The 23790-nt window shown below is 33.1% G+C and overlaps 1 protein-coding gene across 3 annotated transcripts in view; it reads left to right on the top strand.

The window, feature by feature from the left end:
* The window catches only part of TBCK (TBC1 domain containing kinase), a 224360-nt gene that overhangs the window by 140174 nt on the left and 60396 nt on the right, over positions 1-23790 (top strand). For all 3 annotated transcript variants that reach the window (XM_055342419.1, XM_055342418.1, XM_055342420.1), the window contains one exon: positions 13032-13207. In XM_055342419.1, the coding sequence (XP_055198394.1) occupies positions 13032-13207 (176 nt within the window). The remainder of the gene's footprint in view (positions 1-13031; positions 13208-23790) is intronic.

A 23790-nucleotide genomic window follows, 5' to 3' on the forward strand; every position in this document is an offset into this window, starting at 1 on the left:
ATCACTAATCATCAGGGAAATGCAAACCAAAGCCACAGTGAGATTATCACCTTACAGTAGGAGAATGTCTGCAATCAAAAAGAAAAGAAATAATTAGTGTTGGCAAGGATATGGAGAAAAAGGACCCCTGGTGTACTGCTGGTAGGAATGTAAATTGGTACAGCTAATATGGAAAACCTCTGTACCAATTTTGGAGGTTCCTCAAAAAAATTAAAAATAGAAATACCATAATTATACAGTAATTCCTCTACTGAGTATTACCCAAAGAAAATGAAAAGAGGAAGAAGAAGGAAGGAAGGAAGGAAGGAAGGAAGGAAGGAAGGAAGGAAGGAAGGAAGGAAGGAAGGAAATAAAAAAAATATTGTGAAGAAAAACAGTTTACTCCTAGGGTATACCCCTGTGTACTGGTTTCCTATTGCTCCTGTAAAAGCTACCACAAACAACACAGATTTATGACTTATTTTTTTAAGATTTTATTTATTTATTCATGAAAGACACAGAGAAAGAGACAGAGACATAGGCAGAGGGAGAAGCAGGCTCCCTGCATGTAGCCTGATGTGGGACTCGATCCCAGGACCCTGGAATCACGACCTGAGCCAAAGGCAGATGCTTAACCACTGAGCCACCCAGGTGCCCCTAGATTTATGAATTATACTTCTGGAGGTCAGAAGTTAAAAATCAGTCTGACTGGACAAAAATCAAGGAGTTGGGAGGGCTTTTTCCTTCTGGAAGCTCTGAAGGGAAAATCCATTTCCTTTTTGCCAACTTCTAGAGGCCCTGTTTGTCTGTGGCTCCTTCCTTCATCTTTAACACCAGCTGCATAATATTGTCACATCTCTTTCCACTTCCTATAAATTCGTGCTCCTTCTTATAAAGTTACTTGCATTACATTGTGTCCCCCAGAATAATTCATGATGATCTTCCCATCCCCAGATTCTTAACTTAATCACATTTCAAGATTCTTTTGCCATAAAACAATATATTCATAGATTCCGAGGCTTAGGATATGTATATCTTTGGGGACCATTATTCATCCTACCACACTTAAGTAATATTTTGTTAAGAACTTTATGTCTGTGTTCATGAGAAATGTTGGGGTTTGTTTGTTTGTTTGTTTGTTTGAAATGTTGGGTTTTAATTTTCATATATTTTCTCAGACTTGTATCAGAGTTTACACTGGGTTATATCAGGGTTACTTAAGGTTATAATCTTAAAACAAATGGAAGTATTCCCTCTTCTATCTTCAGAATGAATTTGTGTAAGATCGTTAGAAATTCTTTAAATATTTGATAATTTTCACCAATGAAACCATCTCCACCTGTAGTTTTCTTTGTGGGAATTCTTGTATTAAGAATTAACTTCTTTAGGGGGATCCCTGGGTGGCTTAGTGGTTTAGCGCCTGCCTTCTGCCCAGGGTGTGATCCTGGAGTCCTGGGATCAAGTCCCACATTGGGCTCCCTGCGTGGAGCCTGCTTCTCCCTCTGCGTGTGTCTCTGCCTCTCTCTGTGTGTCTCTCATGAATAAATAAATAAAATCTTTTTTTTTTAAATTAACTTCTTTAAATGTGTGACTACACAGTTGTACTATTTCTTCTTGTGTCAAGTTAACTTCTTGTGTCAAGTTAACGTCTTGTGTCAAGCAGTAAACTGCTTTTCCAAGGAGTTTATTTTATCTGCTTTCAAATTTACTGGTATTTAATTGTTCATAATACTGTATTGCTATCGTTTTACTGTCTGAGGTATCTGTAGTAATATTTCCTTTCATTCTTATACTAATAATTTGCTCTTTATCTTGATCATTCTGCTAAAGTTCATCAATTTCATTAATATTTTCCTTGTTAATTTAACGTTTATTATTGTTTTTCTGGGGTTTTTTTGTCTTAACTCTTCTTTCATCTGTATTCTTTGAATTTAATGTGCCCTCTTACTACTTAGAGACCAAACAGAATACTGATTTTATAACTTTCATACTTTCTAATATGACTGCCCCTAAACACTTCCTTTGCTGCATACAACAAATTTTGTTATACTGTCTTTTCATTATTGCTTTAAGAATAATTATTGATTTCCCTTTAACTTATTTTGGTAAAAAATATTTTTTGGTCAATATTTCAATTTTAAAAACTTGTTGAAACTTAATTTATGTGACACTTGTTACCTATCTTGTTAAATGTTTCATGTTCATATTAAAATAATGTTTATTTAAATTTTTTGAGTGAGATGCTTTATAAGTTTCAAGTAAGTCAGCAATGATATTTGGGTCTTCTTTATCCTAAGTAGGCTTTTCCTCTCTTTGTTCTGTGAATTATTGGAGAGAAATATTAAACTCTAGCTATTATTACAGATTTATCTATTTTAGCCTTAATTCTGTCAGTTTATGCTTTTATATTTTAAAGCTTTTTATGAAATGCATATACACTTAGGGTTGTTATGTTATCTTGATGGAGGAACTTTTTATCATTATGAAATGTGCCTCTTTATCTCAGTAATACTTCTTAGAGTCTGTTTTGTGTAATATGAATGTAATCACATGAACTTTCTCATGCTTTGTTCTTATAGTATTTTTTCTGTATTTTATTTTCAACCCATCTGTGACTTTAAGTATTAAATTTAGAAATATTTAAAATATATATTTATATTCTATTACTTTAAATGTATTACTCTCAGACATATAGTTTTCTAGACATATAATTGAGGCATATAATTATTTTTTGCTGTGTTTATCCACTCTGATACTCCCTTTTAAATAGAATGTTTAGTTCACTTGTCTTTAATATGGTTTAGGCTTATTTTTAATTGTTCCATTTGCTGTATTTCTCCTCCTTCTTTTCTGACTTTTTTATGTTAATTAAATAATTTTAACATTTCATCTTAATATTTTTGTTGACTTTTTATTTTGCCTTTTGAATTGTTTTTGGTTATTGCTCTAGGAACTATGGTCTGTTTTCTTGACCTACCTATTTTTCACTGAGTTAACATTTTATAGTTTTATAGAAAATGTAAGAATTTTGTAAAAGTATGATTCCATTTACTTTCCATATTTCTGGCATTGTTTTAATATGTTTTATATCTACATTTATGATAAACTTCACAATAAACTGTCATTATTCTGATTTTAAATAGCTAGTTACTTTTTAAAGATATTAAGAGAAGCTAAAAGATCATTTTTTTGTATTTTCCACCATATTTTTCCATTATCAGTGCCCTTCATTCCTTCTTGTAGATTCGTGTTTCCTCTTTATTTTTGTTTTTTAGTGGATTGACTCTGTTATGCCCCAATATAGGGGGGTGTGTATATATATATATATATATATATATATATATATATTATTTATTTATTTATTTATTTATTCATGAGAGAGAGAGAGAGAGAGGCAGAGACATAGGCAGAGGAAAAAGCAGGCTCTGTGCAGGGAGTCTGATGTGGGACTTGATCCTGGGACTCTAGAATCACGCCCTGAGCCAAAGGCAGACATTCAACTGCTGAACTACCTAGACATCCCTAGTATTTTATTTTTATCTTGCTTTTAAGACCTTTCAGTAAATTTCCACTTCAAACAATGTATTTTTCTGTTCTAGTGTTTCAACTTTTTTATTGTTTGCATTTCTCTGGCCATTGACTTGACAATATTTTCCTTTAAGTCATTGAACATATTTATAGTAATTAAAGTATTGTCTAATAATTCTAGTTCTGGATCATCTTATAGGTCTATTTGTATGAACTTATCTTTCTCTTGATTATAAGTCACATTTTTCTGCTTTACATACGTAGCTTTGTTGATTATACAGGTGGATATTGATAAAGATACATTAAAAGGAATCTTGATTTTATCAACTTCCTTTAAAGGGTTTTAAGATTTGTTTTGCTAGACAGTTAAATAGCTGATGGGTTGTTTGGTTCATATTCATTTTTTTATTTATTAAGGTAGGTCTCTTAATTTTTTATTTAGTCCAAAAGAATGTGGCATGTCTATGTCCTTGAGTGAATGAATACCCAAAGTGTTCAGTGGGAACTGTCACTGTGAGTGGGCCACCTCTCCAACACTCAGCAATTATCTTCCTGATGCCTCACTACTCAATACCATACTTTGAGCATTGAAAGAATTCACTTTTAGTTCAATTTAATTAACTAAATTGAACAAGGTGGCCTTTATGGACACAGTGGCACAGAGGAACATTATTTAAATCAAAACCTAATTTTAGGGGATCCCTGAGTGGCTTGGTGGTATGGCACCTGCCTTCGGCCCAGGGCGTGATCCTGGAGTCCTGGGATTGAGTCCAACATCGGGCTCCTTGCATGGAGCCTGCTTCTCCCTCTGCCTGTGTCTCTCATGAATAAATAAATAAAATCTTTTTTAAAAAACCTAATTTTGTACATTTTTAATTCTCCTATAGTAAGCTTCATTTCTACAGCTACATTGTAAATAGAAAATTTGGGCAATGTAAATAACCTCTATAATAGCCATCAATCACTTAGGGTTTACAAAGCTTTTTAAAATGTTTTATCTTGTATAAATATCACAACTATGTTAAGTGGATTTTCTTATTATCTCCATTTTGCTCTTGAAATAACTGAGGCACAGTGATTTTATGAAATACTCATTATTATATAAGTTGGTAACTGGTATTTGGAGCCCAAATGTAATACTTTTTACTATATGGGGGAACATGTTATTTGTTTACAAAGTAAGTTTCCAGATCAGCAATTTCAAACGATTCAATCTAGTATCTTCAGAAGTTTAGTTCTATCTTTCTAGGAATCTCATTTTTAACTACTGTAATGACAAAGCATGGTGTTAGATAAAAACCTGATGTTAGGGAACTATTGGCCATTCTTTTTTTTTTTTTTTCCATATGTTACTCCTTTCTCAGTGAACAGCAAATAAAAAGTCAGTTTCATAAAATTTTTAATTCATTTTAAATACAAAGCATAGTCTCTACAATTTGCTCTTACTTAAGCAAGCCATGTTTTATGGTAGTAGTTTGAATATACAATATTATTTATTTCCTATCCTTAGCAGTTCTCCTTGCTATCTAATTTTCTAGCTACCTCAAAGAGACAATTGTGGGCATATTATCTCAAACACAGATTGGGATGAAATAATAACCATACTGTTGTTAACTACGAATGAAAATTTCAGAGTGGGAAACGAAATGATTCAAATTGACCAATATGTTAAATATCCTATCTAAATCAAGATATTCCACAATAGTTTCAATGGCCCCTCTTGTCATTATAATTACAGGATTAGGAAAAAGTTATTAATATTTTAACTCTTGCAAATCCAGTTTCTGCTTTATGTCCAGTAATACACAAGGAGATTTTTCTTAATGATAATGTTCTTTGGTGTGGAGTGTATTTTGCATGTGGATAAAAAGTTATAATTTGTTACCCTAGTCAGCAAATAAATATAATTACAGGGATGATTTGATTACACATTTTTAACGTCCTTCATTAGTTCTTTATTTTTAAAGAAAAATTTTTTTGAGATTTATTTATTTGAGAGAGGGCATGCATGTGAGCAGGTGAGTGGGGGAAAGGGCAGAGGGAGAAAATCTTTAAGCAGAATCTGTGTTGAGCGTGGAGACCAAGAGCTGGATCCCACAACCCATGAGATTATGACCCAAGCCAAAACCAAGAATCAAGAGGCCTAACCAACTGAGCCACCAGGTACCTCATTAGTTCTTTAAAGAAAAAAAAAAAAGGCTAAAATAAAAACTCCATTTAGAAGTCCCCTTGGAGTTATCTACTCTGCTGTTTTTACTGATGTCACTTCTGTCACTGGTCTTTAGTTTTTTAATTAATAGACTTTATTTGAGGGGACAATTTTAAGTTTACAAAAAAATTGAACAGATAGTACAGAGTTCCCATATTTCTCCATTCCTCTGTGTGTAGCTTACCATTTTTGACATCTTGCCTTAATGTGTCACATATGATACAATTGTTCAGTCAGTATTGATACATTATTATTAACTAAGGTCTATTAACTAAGTTTACATTAGGGCAGCCCCAGTGACTTAGGGGCAGCCCCGGTGGCTTAGCGGTTTAGCGCCGCCTTTGGCCTGGAGCCTGCTTCTTCCTCTGTCTCTCTCCCTCTCTCTCTGTGTCTAATAAATAAATTTTTAAAAAATCTTAAAAAAAAAAAACTAAGTATACATTAGGGTTCGCTCTTTGTTTTGAGCAGTTCTGTGGGTTTTGACAAGTGAATAATGGATAATGTCATGTATTTACCACTACAGTATTCTACAAAACAGTTTTACCACCCTAAATATCTGCTATGCTACAACTATAAATTCCTTCCCAGTCTCCCCACCCCACTCTACCCTGGCAATCAGTGATTTTTTTTTTTTACTGTTTTTATAGCTTTGCCTTTTCCAGAATGTCATATAATTGGAATCATAGAGTATGTTGGCTTTTCAGACTTTTTCCTCCGTGTCTGCATATAGCTTGATAGCCCATTACTTTTCATCACTAAATAACATCTCAAGTTTTGGAATTTTGAAAGGTAAAAAATATTTTTTAAAAGGCAATCTCTTTCTAAATAAAAATCTACCAAGTGCAAAATTTTAACTGAGTTTATTTTTTTAAGATTTTTTTATTATTTATTCATGATAGTCATAGAGAGAGGAGAGAGAGGCAGAGACACAGGCAGAAGGAGAAGCGGGCTCCATGCCAGGAGCCTGACGTGGGACTTGATCTCGGGACTCCGGGATCGCGCCCTGGGCCAAAGGCAGGCGCTAAACTGCTGAGCCACCCAGGGATCCTTAACTGAGTTTAAAATAAGAAGGCAGACTAACTGGAATCTAAGACTAATGCTTTTTAAAATTTCAGGTGAAGTGCCAAAATTTTTCATGCATTCTATCTGGAAGTTTGTAATATCTCTGAGTTCCTACCATGTGCTGAAATAATATTATTTGTACTTCACAATGCTCCCAAGAATTAAGTATTTTTATCCCTATTTTATTATTGAGAAAAAAAAGAGGCAGAAAAATGGGTTTGGCCAGAGCTATACAACTTTGTAAGTAACTGAATTGAAATTTAAACCCAGATCATACTGCCTCCCAGGTTAATGCTCTTTCCAGTATGCCATTATTATTATATCACTTTCTAAGTAAATACCTTAAATGCCACTAGACCAAGAGCTAGACCATGGGAGCAAGGCTTCAAGCCCACCATACTCATATCCTAAATTCATTCCCACCCCTTTTAAACCAGAACCTTCAAAGTTTGAAACCTTTTCAATTAAGAATGACAAAATGTACACATGTCTATCCCTACTCCCTTCTGAAACATCATTAAAGACAAACACTAAGGGAATGAAAAAATATAATCCTAAGAACAAAGAGAATGTAAGAAAAGTATGAGTAAACAAGAAACATCAACCAAAATTTAGAACATAGAACACAATTACATAAATAATAACTCACTTAATAAAAAGTAAAGACAACTGAAACCTTCCTGTAAAGGAGAATACTAGCCAGAAGCAAGCCAATTCTTGATGCAGAGCACCAAAAAGCCTCAGGAATTGGAATTGGAATGAAAATGAGTCGGAAAAAACAAAACAAAACAAAAAAACGAGAAGAATTAATTCAATGTATGCATAAGGAGTAGTTTCATTCTCCCATTCCTGTAGATCTTTGCACCCACCTTGCTAGCCAAGTGTCTACTCTTCTGCCACCTAGCAGAACACTGGAAGATAGGAGGAAGATTTAGAGTATATGGACCTGAAGCCTAAGCAATGTAGAGAAGTGCCTCTCTAAGAAGATTAAATTACATTACAAAATTAGACCACTAGAAGAACACCGAGGATGAGTAAAGAGATCATAACAAATTACAAAACAGAAAAATAACATATTTTAATTATTAATGTCAGATGCCTCTATATTTTTCCTTCCTTTTTGCTTCATATTAATTGATGATCTCTTCATATGACAATAATTGTACATATTTTCTATACAAAAAAAATAGATAATCAGTGTGTCCACTGGCAGTGTTGGTCAAAACTTGTTTTTTATTATGGATAGTGAGAATGCATAAAACATGAGTTAACACAGGTAATACCCTCTGTTGTGATGCTACAGGTTTCTTTCTTATAAAAAGAGAAATGCTATTTTGTGAAATGCCTATCAAAAAAGAAAAAAGTTAATGATGCACTTATAACTGTATATGTAACATTATCAAGTATATTACTAGAAGGAGAGTATTTCTCTTTTGATCAGGCATCATTGAGAACCAGATTCTCTGCTTAACAGTATTATGTGTTTAAAGTTTGGAAGAATTTTTAAGTCTGATTTTTGGCTGTGTTTATTTCAACTGTTTCTTCTATCCATAAACTTCTGGTGCTGGGATACATCATATTGCTTTACAACCTCTGCTCCTGTATGGTGGGTGACGGGAGTATTTCTAGAGCAATAGCTTTACTATGCTGTCAAACATAAACAAAGCCAGATACTAGTTAAAGTGGTAAAGACAGATTTTAATCAGTGATATACTGTTAAAATAGAGGAGAGTTCAGGGGCACCTGGGTGGCTCAGTAGTTGAGCATCTGCCTTCGGCTCAGGTCATGATCCGGGGTCTTGGGATAAAGTTCCACATGGGGCTCCCCACAGGGAGCCTTCTTCTCCCTCTGCCTATGTCTCTGCCTCTCTGTGTCTCTCATGAATAAATAAATCTTAAAAAACAAAAACATATTATAAAAAAATTTCAGTATGAACTAAACAATTTGTACAGAGGTGACTGGCCATTTTAAAGAGAAAATGAGGATATTTGGGGACTAGGGATGAGGAGGGGCTCAAAAGATTCAGGGAAATGAAAAATTACAAAATGTGAAGGAGGACCGTGTGAAACCCATCCAAGATTTGCTAACTGGCACTTACTGAAATTGGGGTTAGCCAGATTAGAGACTTATTCCCTGGAGAGGCAAAATGTCCCCAGGAGAAATATTTTACTTAGGCCTCTTCTAACAAATGACTGTCTCTCCAAACTAGCCAATAGTGGATCTACCAGTCACCAATAACTGCCCACATATACAGAACTTCCAATCTGAGTTTTTAGTGCTATGCTTTAAAATATGTAGAGTCCTAGATCATCAAACCTCTAAAGAAAACCTCCAACTAAAAAACACAGACCGGTACAAACAGAATAAAGGAATATCCTCAGAAAGATAATTATGAGAAGATACGGGCAACTATGACAAATCAGATTTAAGTAACGAAGAACAAAAAAGATTTACTGGAAATTAAAAATGATGTGGAAATGCAGTGATCTTTCTATAAAAAGAGTTAGTTGATAAAGTTTAGGAAATCTCTCAGAGAATAAAACAAAAATATAAATGGAAAGTAAGAAGAAAAGGCAAAATTATTAGAAAACTAATTCAGGATGTTCAAGATTTTTTTAATGAAAAGGAAAAAACAATTATTGCAGATATTAAACAAGAACTTTCTCTGTTAAGTGAAAGATTGCAAAAGGACCATTAAGTACCTAGCATAATGAAATGACACATATTTACATATATTATTATGAAATTTCAAATCACCAGAGATCCTAAAAGTTTACAGAAAAGGGGAAAATCACATACAAATAATTTCCATTCATAATCATATCAGACTTCTCAGAAGACAAGGGAGCACTATTTTGCATAACTCTGAAGGGAAAAAATTCAACCCTAGAATGCCATGCCTACTCCAACTATCAGTCAAGGGCAGAATAAATATATTAAAAGATATAGAAGATTTCAGAATAATTTGTCTCTTATGCACCCTTTCATAGAAGCTGCTGGAAAATGCATTCTACCAAAATGATGGAGTAAATCAAGAAAGAGTAAATAATATCTTGTCTCTGAAATTAGGGATCAAATATAGGGGAGAGCTGGAGGGAATTAGATGATAGTAAAGAGAAGTGCCAGGACAACAGCTGTTAACTAGGTCTTGGAAGCAGTTCATAGCTATTAGAGCAAAAGAACAGAAATCTTCAGGAGAGATGTATTTTCCACCTATTCGGGCCCAAATGAAATATGAGATGTGTTTTATTATTTTGGAAATAGTTTAGTCTTTCTGAGAGATCTGATAGTAATGGATGAGGATAAAGAAAACAGGATTTAGAGAAGCTCTTTCAGAGTCACAAAGTTCTTCATGGAGCCTGGAATCAAACCTAGGAAACCATAATCCAGGGTACATGCTTCATTCACAATGCATTAATCAAAATTATAATGTAAAATAAAAAACAGTAGTACCATAGGATAAGAGATTACTTATTAAGAATAATTGCATATTTTGATGTACAGTTTTGCAGAGTACAGTTTGCATAATATTTTGGTTATGATAAAGGACTTTGGAAGGATTTTGAGATGGAGAGGAGACATGGGTCAAGTGAATGGAGAATGGGATATCTGCCAGTACTAATAATCAGGGTGGAATTGGGGTGGATGCCAGTAAATTCTCAAGATTCAATATAAACCTTTAATGGTATTGGTAGGGTGTTTTGGAAGTAGATACAACTGACTTTTCCATTGCTAGTGATTTAATGACTGAACTACAACCTCTGATCTGGATCATTGACTTGAATTCAAGCTTTTGCAGGGTGACAGATGTGTCAGACTGATTTGAGCACTGTAGATGTAAAACCTATGTCTGAAATTCTTTGGAGATTAACAGTGTTAAATGGATCAACTTTTTAAAAAAATTACAGGGTTTTTTCTCTTTAGCTTGAAATTTTTATCTTAACCATATTAACTGGAATTTTTCTAAGATGAATTGAGCATATCTCTTTCTTAAGTGGAGTAGAGAACCTATCTTGAACTTTGATTTTTCTTCTGATTGGTGTCTGTGTGCTTCTCTTTGTGAAGTATCAGGTTGATAATGTTACAGAGCTTCTTAAAAATACATTTCACTATATTTACCATTGCTCAAATAAAAAGACTCATGTCTCAAAACATGTTTAACTGTTTGAGGTTTTTTTATTTATATATTTTGTGTTAGGAAGAGGGTGATGAAATCTGACCTCTTTGTGTAGCCATGGAAGTGACCAACTGTGAAGCTGGCAAACATCACTAATAACAGATAAAGGAATGCTTAATTGAGTAACTGGTCTTTCCGGGCCTCCTGGCCGTACACCAAATCTAAATGAATTGAGAAATAAAAGATGCCTTATAACCCTTTAGAAACCTCAGACATTCTATTCAAAATAATGCATTTACCATATTAAATCATGTAGCTTCCTTATGTTTTAGTTTCTTCATCTTCAACAGAAATGAGGGGGATTACAATATCTGTCTAGAAGAATCATTGTGGAATGCCTGGATGGCTCAGCGGTTGAGTGCCTGCCTTTGGCCCGGGGTGTGATCCTGGAGTCCTGGGATCAAGTCTCACATTGGGCTCCCTGCATGGAGCCTGCTTCTCTCTCTGCCTATGTCTCTGCCTCTCTCTCTCTCTCTCTCTCTCTTTCTCTCATGAATAAATAAACAAAATCTTTAAAAAAAATACAAAAATCATTTTAAGAATTATATGTTTTAAGCAAAAGTATAAAATGCCTCTCATATAATAGATGCTCAATAAGTGTTCATATATCTTTTCCGAGTGTTTTCCTCCTCATAAAAGTAGGTAATCATGAATGCAGCATCCACAGAATTGACTTAAATGCATATATCTTTTTTTCCTTATATGTAAGTTCCTTGTTTCAAAAAGAGAAATAGGGAACTCATCCCTTTGTAATTTAAAATATGAAGTATTTTTTTCCATTGTTTACCTGAGCTGACACACTTGGACTTTTGCAAAGAAAATGAGAATATCTGCCATTTACTAGTGTTAGGAATATAGGTAGGGAAAAGCTAGTCCACACTAAACTCCTTCATCCTAGTCAACTTCTTGAATTTCTACTGCCTTTCTGGGATCTGTCCACTTTTTCCATATAGGAACAGCTTATCTCCATCAGGAATATTGACCTCCTGAAGAGCTACAGTATCATCAAAACACACAAACAATAATGTGAAAGTGTAATAACCTTCCTATATATATTAGCTCTGTATCAAAGATGCATAAATTTCAAATCTGAGAAAGAAAAGGAAATCTTTGAAAATGTTTTTTTTAACCATTTTAACCAAGTGCATGTAATTTTTCTATATGTGAAACTTCACTTACACCTTTCTTCATTTAACTCAGGAATTATTTTAAAAATTGAAAATTAAAAAATAAAAATAAATAAAAATTGAAAATTGAAAATTGAGGAGCACCTGGGTGGTTCAGAGGTTGAGCATCTGCCTTTCTCTTCAGGTCATGATCCCAGCGTCCTGGGATCAAGTTGCCCAGCAGGCTTCCTGCTGGAAAACTGCTTCTCCCTCTGTCTATGTCTCTGCCTCTCTCTGTGTGTGTCTCATGAATAAATAAATAAAATCTTTTTTAAAAATTGAGAATTAAATGAGAAGTAATCAGAGAGGGAGACAAACTATGAGAGAATCTTAACTATAGGAAACAAACAGGGTTGCTGGAGAGGATGTGGATGGAGTAATTAGGGGATGGGCATTAAAGAGGGCGTGTATGTGATGAGCACTGGGTTTTGTATGCAACTGATGAATTATTGAACTCTACATCTGAAACTAATGATGTACTATATGTTGGCTAATTGAATTTAAATAAAAAATAAAAATAAATAAAAATTGAGAGTTGATATTTTAATAAAGTTTGCCCTGCTTATTTTATATCTCCTTTAATAGGTGAAAATAAAACTTTTAGTATACTTTATTAGAAGTCATAGTGAGCTGAATCTTTTGCCTGCCCACTCCCAAGCTCTAGCCTTCCCCTCCCCAACCTCTGTTTTACTTTGAAAAAGTGAAAATATTATCAGAGTAAATCAGTCTCACCATAGTAGTCCATATATGCTGATTCTTGTCTACATTATTTTTTCACTGACATCTTTTCTAACTGGGTTATCATCTTAGCCATATTGGATATATGCATTTAGGAAAGAGTGTGATTTTTACATGAACATAGCAATTCAAATTCTAAATGTTTGCTTTTTTTAAAAAAATTTCTATCTAGAAATCGACATTGAACGCTGTGTGCGAGAATCAATCAACCTGTTCTGTTGGACTCCTAAAAGTGCTACTTACAGACAGCATGCTCAACCTCCAAAGCCAACTTCTGATAGCAATGGTATCAGAAGTTCAACACCTTTTTTCTCCACTGAGTGTCCAGATCCTCCAAAAACAGATTTGGTATGTATGTGCAGATTTAAGTTACAAATTCTGAAGGAAGATGGATGTTAAAAAGTAGTGTTGCATGATTATTGCTCATAATAATGTTATCACTTATGTCCATAGCTATTTTCTAATATGATTGTATTTATGCAGCTTTCAGAAAACCTTGATGTCTGTCCATTTAGTTTTACAGTTAAGATTATATTATACAGTTAAGATTATATATATTAAGATTATATTATATTATTACAGTTAAGATATATTCCCTCAGGTAGCAAGTTTCACATTTTGTCTATGTAATCATAGTATCTCAGCTTATTCTATACTAAAAGAATTACAGAAGCAAAGGAAGAATTATAAAAATAGAGAAAGACAGAGGCGCCTGGGTGGGTCAGTCAGTTATGCATCTGCCTTCAGCTCAGGTCATGATTTGTAGGTTGTGGGATTGAGCCCCACGTAGGACTGCTGGGGAGAAGGGGAATCTGCTTTTCCCTTTGCCCTTCTTCCTGCTCCTGCACTTGCTCTCTCCGCCCCGCCCCCACAATAAACAAATAAATGAATGGAGACAGAGGTCTTAGTATATAAGAATAAGAATGTATACTTACTGAGCACTGATTGACAAAAAAAAATTGCATTTTTAAAAACTTGTTCTTATTTGGCTTTATAAATATGGTTGACTAAGGTTTCAGTTATAATAATTCATATATTTCAAACATTCCAATATTACCACAATATCTTAATTGTTTCCATGAAGTTGAATTTCAATTAACATATATAGAGAACTTTTTAGATACCCTAATAAATTTAATAGGATAGGCTCTAATTGTAAAAAGGAACATTTTAATGATAAAACATTTTCAAATTTTCTTTCATGTATGTTAAACAATAGAATATGCTGCTAGATATTTTTGGAACTAAATGTTTTTGCAAGAACTTGCAATTTTTCACCCCTTTGCTCTTTCTGTAATTTTTCATGTTCCCAAAATAGGAGGGCATCCTTGTTTTCACATTATCCCATCATGATCAAATTGTATTTATTAAAGATAAACATGACTTATATAAACATGACTGTGTAGTTGAATACAAAGTAGTTTTAGTAATTACAGTCCTTGTTTCCAGAAATATAGATGATAAAGAGGAAAGCAGCTACATGAAAAATTATGGTAAGATATTTCAAACATCATAAGAGATAAAATTAGAATAAGAACCTACACTAGCAAATAAATATTTGTGTTACAGTTTTCCAAAAGTAGATGAAGCCACCCAAGGAGAAATAAATTCTCGAACACTGGAAGTGTTCCAGGTGATATTACCACCTAATGGATTTTGGTACAGGAATTCACTTACCAGCAAAGGATTGTTCTAGATGACCTATAAGATAGCTTGAAATTGGGGCACCTGGAGGTTCATTTGATTAATAAGCATCTGCCTTCAGCTCAGGTCATGATCTTGGGGGTCCTAGGATTGAGCCCTGGGTCAGGCTCCCAGCTCAGCAGGGAATTTGCCTCTCCCTCCTCCCCTTCCCCTACTCATTCGCACTCTCTGTCTCAAATAAATAAATAAAATCTAAAAAATAATAGTATAGCTTGACACTCTGAAATTTAATGATTCTACATAAAAATTTATTTATAGTTTTCTTTTTTTCAAATTGTAAAGTATCTTCACAACAGAAATGCATTAATTCTCAACTTCATACTAGAGAGCTATCCTTTGGCAGATGAGCAGTTTTTAGCAAACTTTAATGGCATTTAATGAAGGGAAACCTGAGTAATTATAAAAATTAGTAGGGAGTTGGGAGTTGGAAAGTTGGAAAAATTAAGTAAAAATAAAAGTATAAGAGAATTAATATATCTAAATACTTGGTGTTTCCTTTAAAAAATGCTAGAGTTTTTAAATGTAGACCCATCATTTAATCCTCATTAAGAACCTATAATGAAGTATGATTATCTCTGTTTTATAATGGGAGCATGAAACTAAACTCAGAAAGAGATTAATAGTTTATATAGCTAGTACATAGTAACACCAGGTCTTTAAGACATCACAGGACGTGTTTTTTTTTTTTAATGACTTGAACTATATACAATTTGCATACCATGAATTTCACCCTTTTCAAGTGTAAAATTCAGTGGATTTTAGAATATTCATAAAGTTGTGCGACTATCACTACTAATTCCAGAATATTTTCAATATCCCAAAAGAAACTGTATCCATGCTGAGTCACTCCCCACCTCTCTCAACCTTTTGCAGATACTAACCTTCTTTATATCCCTATGGATTTACCTATTCTAAACATCTCATAAAAATGGAATCATACAATAACATGGCCTTTTGTTTAACATATGTTTTCAAAGCCTACACATGTGTCAGTACTTCATTTCTTTTTATGGCTGAATAATATTACATTGTGTGGATATACTACATTTTATTTATCAATTCATCAGGTAATGGACATTTGATTTATTTCTACTTGTTAGCTATTATGAATAATACTGCTACAAACATTCATATGTAAGTATTTCATTATTTGTTTTCACTTCTTTTAAATATATACTTAGTAGATTTCCTGGGTAATAGGCTAACTCTATGTTTAACTTTTTGAAGAATTGCAAAACTGTTCTACCAACCACCTGCACTATATTACATTACTCTTAGCAATGTATGAAGGTTCCAGTTTCTCCACATCCTACCAATACCTATTTTATCATAGCCATCTTAGTGAGTATGAAGTGGTATGTCATTGTGCTTTTGATTAGCATTTCCCTAATCGTGTTTCACATTTCTTCATATATTAACCATTTGTATGTCTTCTTTGGAGAAATGTCTATTTAAATCCTTTGCCCATTTTTAAAATTTTTTTAATAATAAATTTATTTTTTATTGGTGTTCAATTTGCCAACATACAGAATAACACCCAGTGCTCATCCCGTCAAGTGCCCCCCTTGGTGCCCATCACCCATTCACCCCCAGCTCCCGCCCTCCTCCCCTTCCACCACCCCTAGTTCGTTTCCCAGAGTTAGGAGTCTTCATGTTCTGTCTCCCTTTCTGATATTTCCTACCCATTTCTTCTCCCTTCCCTTCTATTCCCTTTCACTATTATTTATATTCCCCAAATGAATGAGACCGTATAATGTTTGTCCTTCTCCGATTGACTTATTTCACTCAGCATAATACCCTACAGTTCCATCCACGTTGAAGCAAATGGTGAGTATTTGTCATTTCTAATGGCTGAGTAATACTCCATTGTATATATAAACCACATCTTCTTTATCATCTTCTTTATCCATTCATCTTTCGATGAACATCGAGGCTCCTTCCACAGTTTGGCTATTGTGGACATTGCTGCTATAAACATCGGGGTGCAGCTGTCCTGGCATTTCATTGCATCTGCATCTTTGGGGTAAATCCCCAGCAATGCAATTGCTGGGTTGTAGGGCAGGTCTATTTTTAACTCTTTGAGGAACCTCCACACAGTTTTCCAGAGTGGCTGCACCAGTTCACATTCCCACCAACAATGTAAGAGGGTTCCCTTTACTCCGCATCCTCTCCAACATTTGTGGTTTCCTGCCTTGTTAATTTTCGCCATTCTCACTGGTGTGAGGTGGTATCTCATTGTGGTTTTGATTTGTATTTCCCTGATGGCAAGCGATGCAGAGCATTTTCTCATGTGCGTGTTGGCCATGTCTGTCTTCTCTGAGATTTCTGTTCATGTCTTTTGCCCATTTCCTGATTGGATTGTTTGTTTCTTTGGTGTTGAGTTTAATAAGTTCTTTATAGATCTTGGAAACTGATTTTCTTTTTAAATCTAGTAGATTGTGGATTCTCTTGGATATTTACAAAGCTAATTAAATCATATAAATATATATATAATATCTTTCTAGGTACTATTTTTATGATTATGTTTTTGGGTTTTTTTGTCTTATTGCATTGGACAAGACCTCTGGTATAAAGTAAACTAGAAGTGATGAGAGTGGATAGATTTGCTTTTACCTAAATTTAATGAAAATTCTTATAATTTCACCACTAAGTTTGATGTTTTTGATAAATACTCTGGGTGGTGGATTTATTTTATACAGAAATTTTTCCCTTTTTTTATCTTAATAGAGTGATTATCATGAGTGTTGAATTTTATCAAATGCTTATTCAACTGGTAAGGATTGATTAGGATCACCAATTTTTCTCCTTTAATACAACAATGTGTGGGGCACCTAGGTGACTCAGTGTTTGAGCAGCTGCCTTTGGCTCAGGTCGTGATCCAGAAGCCATGGGATTGAGTCTTGCATCAGGCTCCCCACTGGGAGCCTGCTTTTCCTTCTGCCTGTCTCTGTCTTTTTCTCTGTATCTATCATGAATAAATAAATAAAATCTTTTTTAAAAAAATAATGTGTAACATTATTTATTAAAATTTCTGATATTAAGTAGTCTTTGCATTCCTGAGATAGACTCTACTAGGTCACTACAAAAAAAGAAATACTGACTATATTTTATTTGCTAGTATTTCCTTATAGTGAATTTCTGCATCTATATTCATATGTGAAATAAATTTAAAATTTTTTTGTCTCTCCTTGTCAGTCTTTACTCTTAAGATTATATTTCTCTGTGGCACTTGGGTGGTTCAATCACTTAAGCATCTGCCTTTGGCTCAGGTCATGATCCCAGGGTACTAGTTCTCTCTCTCTCTCTGCATCTCCCCCCACTTGTGTGCTCACACACACTGTCTCTCAAATAAATAAATAAAATCTTTTTTTAAAAAGACGATATTTTTTTTCCCTTTTTCTACTGTCCAATCAGTTTGTATAAGAGGAATTATCTGTTTCTTATAGATTGAGTAAAACCTGTCTCTAAAACCATCTGAGCCTATTGTCTTTTAAATAGGGAGATACTTGATTATTCCTTCTTCTTGAGTCAATTTATGTTACCTTATGGGTTTCTTAAAATTATCCATTTAAATGCCAAACTTATCAGAATTATTTTTAAAGTGCCTATTTTGTTGGATTTTTATATTTATATAATTATTTTTTCAAAATATTTTTAATTTTTTTCTACATTTTATCTGAAATTTTGTCACCCTTTTCTATCCTTCTGCTTCTTTGAAGTGTTCTTGTTCAGATGTTTAATGTAATAGATAGTAGATACAAAAAGATAATGTATGCATGTCTATAAAAGCATATTCATTAAATTAAGGATAATCATAATTCAGATTTTATACTATATAACTATGTCAAATTCTAAACAGGTAAAAAATAGCTTTTTAAAACTGAAACATAAACTGCACTCTGACTAGTAGAATGGAAGCTTGAAAATAGCTATGAGAGGAAAATTCTAATTAACATTAATTTATACATGCATCTATCATATTTATTCCCTGAAGTAGACCCATTGTAGTAGAAAAAGCATGAGCTTGGCTGTTAGATGGACTTGGTTTTAAATTTCACCCTGCTCCTTTGGTTTTATAGTCATAAAATCTTATAATCCAGTTTCCTATCTGAAAAAGTGAACATAATTATAATAATTCCCACCTTGCAAAATTATTTTAGGAGTGATATATGTAAAATAGTTCAGTGTCTAATATGTAATAAGCACTCAAAAACAGTAACAATTACTATTACATATTTACTAATTAGAGATTAAATGTTTCAACTTTGAAAACTACCCAAGAATTTTATGACCATCTTTTTTATCTAAATAATATGTACAAAAGATGCTCTGATATTCCATTTCCACTCAGCTATGCTAGCTTTATTTCTATAACTTTACATTTAGAAATCACTACAGACACTAAGGGGAGTGAGGGAGAGGGAGGCTGGCTCTCCAAAAAAGGAATCTTTCTGGCAGTTTTACCTCAGTAATTTCAGTTTAAGATTTCACTTTGACCTTTACTTCTTAGTTTTAATACTATTTTGATCTGGAAACTACTAAAGAATTGCCAAAAGAATTATTTCATCTAGTGCCAATGTCTTTCCCATCAACTTTTCCTTAAATAGCTAAGATTCTGCTTCACAATTCTGACCACAGCTTATTAATTTAAAAAAAATATAGGTAGACAGATTTATGTGTAAAAATACATATATTTATATTTGTGTACATATATATTTATATGTACACCTTTATATATATCTTACTTTATTTACCTTTATACAAATATATATAAATATAAATGTGTAAATATATAAATACAAATATATAAATATATTGTGTAAATATATAAATATATATACAAATATATATGCAATATATATTTGTATAAATGTATATATAAAGGTATGTAACTGACAAATAGAATGAAATGGATTTATTGAAACTGAATATATTTTGAAATTCCTACTTATAAGAGATAAATGAACTAGTAGGTTGATAATAGATTAGTGACATTATTTTGAAAATTAGTTTAAGCTATAAGGGAATTAGGATGGGGAGAGGAATGAAAAATCACACACGAGAGAACATTTAAGGTTGGGAAAATAAATACTCATGATTAAATTAATAGTTTTCCACATTGGGGGAAATTTTGTGGTACAAGCTATAACAATTGATCTCAACATTTATTTTCTCTTTTGGTAGAGGTACAATATATGTATAGTGATTTTCAATTTGTAACAAAACTTCTGTCTCTCACCACCAAAGTTTCTTTGGGGTATATAAGTAATTTATATAATTATCAATATCCTTTACCAACCTTACCTTTCTTTTCTATCCTTCCTATCCTTTCCCCAATTTACTTTTTAAAATTTCATTTTTTAGTTGTTCTTTGGCCTCTATTTTCAGTATGTCCATGCTCGAAAATGTACACCCAAGGGGGGTGAAGCATGGTTGAGCCAAGCTGAGTGTTTTTTTTTTTCTTTTTCTTATTCTGAGATGAATTCTTTGCCAAGGCTCTGCTTTGTGTGTGTGTATATATATATTTTTTTCAAATAAATGTTTAAGCATTAAGTGGAATAATTGGAAGGGAAGTGGGCATTATAACTTACTGCTTTGGCTATAAGATTTGGGGAAGGTAGGAAATTCTTAGAATTGTTCAGTTGAGATATTTGGCCATGCCTCATTATCACTATTGAATTGTTGATGAGTATATTTATAAAAAAAAAAACTGCTGCTGATTCAATCTCAGTATTAGCTTTAAAAAGCAATAGGATTGCATGTGCAATTTTCAACTCCTCAAGAAATTTATAGACATATTAAAGAAAAAGTATATCAGAGACATTAGGTCTCTTGAATCCAATGGAACTATTGTGAATGTGAGTGACTATGTGCTTTCAAAGGCTACTTTTATCATTAAATTTGTTTTCTCTGTTTGGTTACATACACTTTTTTGTTAGATGTAGATTATTTTTGAAAGTACATAGCATCACCACAGTGAAAGCTACTACATTGTATTTTTGCTACTGTCTTCCATCATCTCTTTGAGATTCAAAATATCATAGAATAAGTTAGCAGCTTTTACAAAATATACCCAAGTTCAGTTCTTCTATGTCTTCATATTACTACCACCTACATGTAATGAAAAGACATTCCTATTGTTATCTGTATAGTACTTATTGGACAGATGTTATTTTTAAGATATTGTTATACATCTGTACTCAGAAATAAATCTATTTAAGTGATCATGATACTTTCACCAAAAGAAAAAAAAAAGATGACAGTTTTAGGCCACAGGTAAATTTCAGTATATTTTATGAAGTGGAAATAATTCAAATGACATTCCTCAGATCATTGTTTAGTCAAATTGGAAAGTAATAAAAATAACTTCTTACTACTTAGAAATTAAAAACTAACTAAAAAAATTAAACAACTTCTTAATTCTTCAGATAAGGAAGAAATTCCAAATGAAAATTCTAGAGTATCTAGAAAATAATATGAGAACCCCATATATCAGAACATATGGGATACAGCTAAAGTGGACATTTGTCTTAACACATAATGCCTTACACATAATAGATATTTCGTGATTGTCCTTATCAACTCATTTAAATGAGCCTTTGAAATATAGGGTTTATGTAAGTAAATGACATCAAAAATTCATTTTTCATTATCATGAACAATCTCAATACTCTCCCAATAAAAGGTGTATGGAAAATAAAAATAATATTGCATATTTATCTAATTTTGTTTTACTTATTCTTTCTAATGCGTACTGAACTTTGGTAAAGAGCCCATTTACTGGAATAGGTCACATTTCCTCTGCTAACAAGAGAATTTGCAATACTGTGGAGTTCTGTTAATGTTCTGGTATATTAGGTATATAGGCCAAGATTTTACTATAATACACACCTTATAACTTTATGGATATTAAGTTCTTAAGAGATTGAAGAAGCAGGGTAGTTGTAATTATACACAATAAAATAAAGGAGTTCTTAAATACACAGACCTGAAATTATATCTTTAATAATTTAATGTAGTTATTCTAATCTGCATGTAGCCATCTTTTGCTTTGAATGTACCTTTCTTGAATTCTATAGTCTAAGCCTACCAGAAATCCTTTCTCCTTGTTGGTTACATCATCATATTATGTATGCAAGTTGTATTTAATTTTTATTACACTTTATTTAATGATGAGTTTTACCATTTCAAAAATATGTTCTACTCTGTCATAAATATCATAGGGAAAAACATATAGCTTCATATTAATAAAATGAAGCTCTATAAGTTGCTGAAGAAGAGTGAAGATCAAAAGAAAGGGTGGAGCCAAGGAGACAACATATCCTTGTACTCTGAACTTCAGCTGACTTTATTGGGTCTGTATTTTAAGTAATTTTGACCCCTTATTCTGAGAAGAATGGTGTTAGTGGAAGCTCTTAGTCTTTGGCAAGAAATGCCTTAGTTGAGAGGACAATAATTCCACTAGCAAGATTTCTGAAGTCTGCTAATGTTGAAACAAAATCTTGATATGAACAGTCATTCCTAAGCAGAGCTAATCATCAGAGAATTTCTTTGATCTCTCTCTAAACTAAGTCAGGTTTTTATTTCTGTTAGTCAAAGAGTGAACTCCTCCAAGTTGGACAGAGCTGATGAGAACTTGTTTCTGAAGTTAAGGAAGAGAACAACATTGGTCAGAATCTGACACTTTATCAAGAACTGTTTGGGTTAAAATTACCTGCAAAAGCCGTATCATTATATTAAAGAAAGTGAAGTTTAATGGATAAAGGTTTACTATTTTTGAAATCTGTGCTGTTATTCCTCAGTATTTAGTAGTATAGCTGATTATTTTCTTTACATATAATTAATCTTTTTATCATTTATAAAAGTCTGTCATTATATTTTAATCCATTCACCATAATCAGGAGATTACCAGATTATTTCGTTATAATTCAATTAGCTATTTATACCTGAGAGCTGAATTAAAATTCCCAGGCAAATTCTTAAATTCTTGGTGATAAATATCCTTGCATCCTTAAAAAAGGAATAAATGACTGCAAGATTATTACATTTTGTCTCAATTCCAGGCATGTAGATCTAAAGATAGAGAATATCACATTCTACAATAGTTTTTTTTAAATTTACATGACTAAATTACTCCATTATGTACACACACACAAGGAGCGCATGTATCTTATTCTCTATCATATCTATCTTATTCTTTTTTTATTTCATTTAATTTATTTGAAAGAGAAGGCTTGAGTGTGGGAGGGGAAGGGCCAGAGGGAGAAACAGGCTCCCCACTGAACAGGGAACCCACTAATGAGGGACTCAATCCCAGGACCCCAGGATCATGATCTGAGCTGAAGGCAGATGCTTAACCAACCGAGCAACCCAGGCACCCCAACACCTATCATTCTTACACTCACTTCACTTTGTGCTCTACTTTCTCCATCCCCCTGACAAAAGTCACAAATTATTTTTTAGACAAGCTTGCCATCATCTTACCTGTTTTCCTAACAATAATTTCCTGCATCCATTCATGTTCCTCTCTATTCTTCAGACTTCAACCAACAAAATCTTGTTACTTTTTTTTTTAATTTCTTTTACTCAAAGCAACAGCAGTTCATCATCTCACACTTCTGGAGGCTAAATATCCAAAATTGAGATGTTGGTAGAGCCATGTACTCTCTGATGGATAAGCAGGTGAATCCTTCTTTGCCTCTTCTGGCTTCTGGTATCTGCCAATAATCCTTGATGTTCGTTGGCTTGTAAATGCATCATTCCAGCCATATGGCCGTCTTCTCCCTCATCAGCTTCCCTCTGAATGTCTGTCAGTGTATCCACATTTTTCATTTCCCTTTTTAGAAAGATTCCAGCCATATTGGATTCTGGCCCACATTCAACATAATCTTTTTTTTTTTCGGGGTAGGGAGGTACAATAAAAATAGTTTATATTTTGTTCAGGAAATCAGAATCTAAATTACATCAATGTAAACATTTATCATAAATGTTCAAATTCTTTTCTGTCCTTACATCAAAATCACACTGCCTTGATAAATTGAAACTTTGTGTTGAATACTACTATATGGCAATATAAGTCCTTCAACTATTTTCTTCCTCTTCCAGATCGTCTTGTATGTTGGCTGTTTTACATTTTTTTTTATTTTTTTACTTTTCAAAAATTTATTTTTATTTAAATTCGATTAACCAACATATATTATTAGTAATCTTTTATAACCAAAATTCTT

Source organism: Nyctereutes procyonoides, unplaced genomic scaffold (genome assembly GCF_905146905.1).
Source record: "Nyctereutes procyonoides isolate TBG_1078 unplaced genomic scaffold, NYPRO_anot_genome, whole genome shotgun sequence".
Taxonomy (NCBI): domain Eukaryota; kingdom Metazoa; phylum Chordata; class Mammalia; order Carnivora; family Canidae; genus Nyctereutes; species Nyctereutes procyonoides.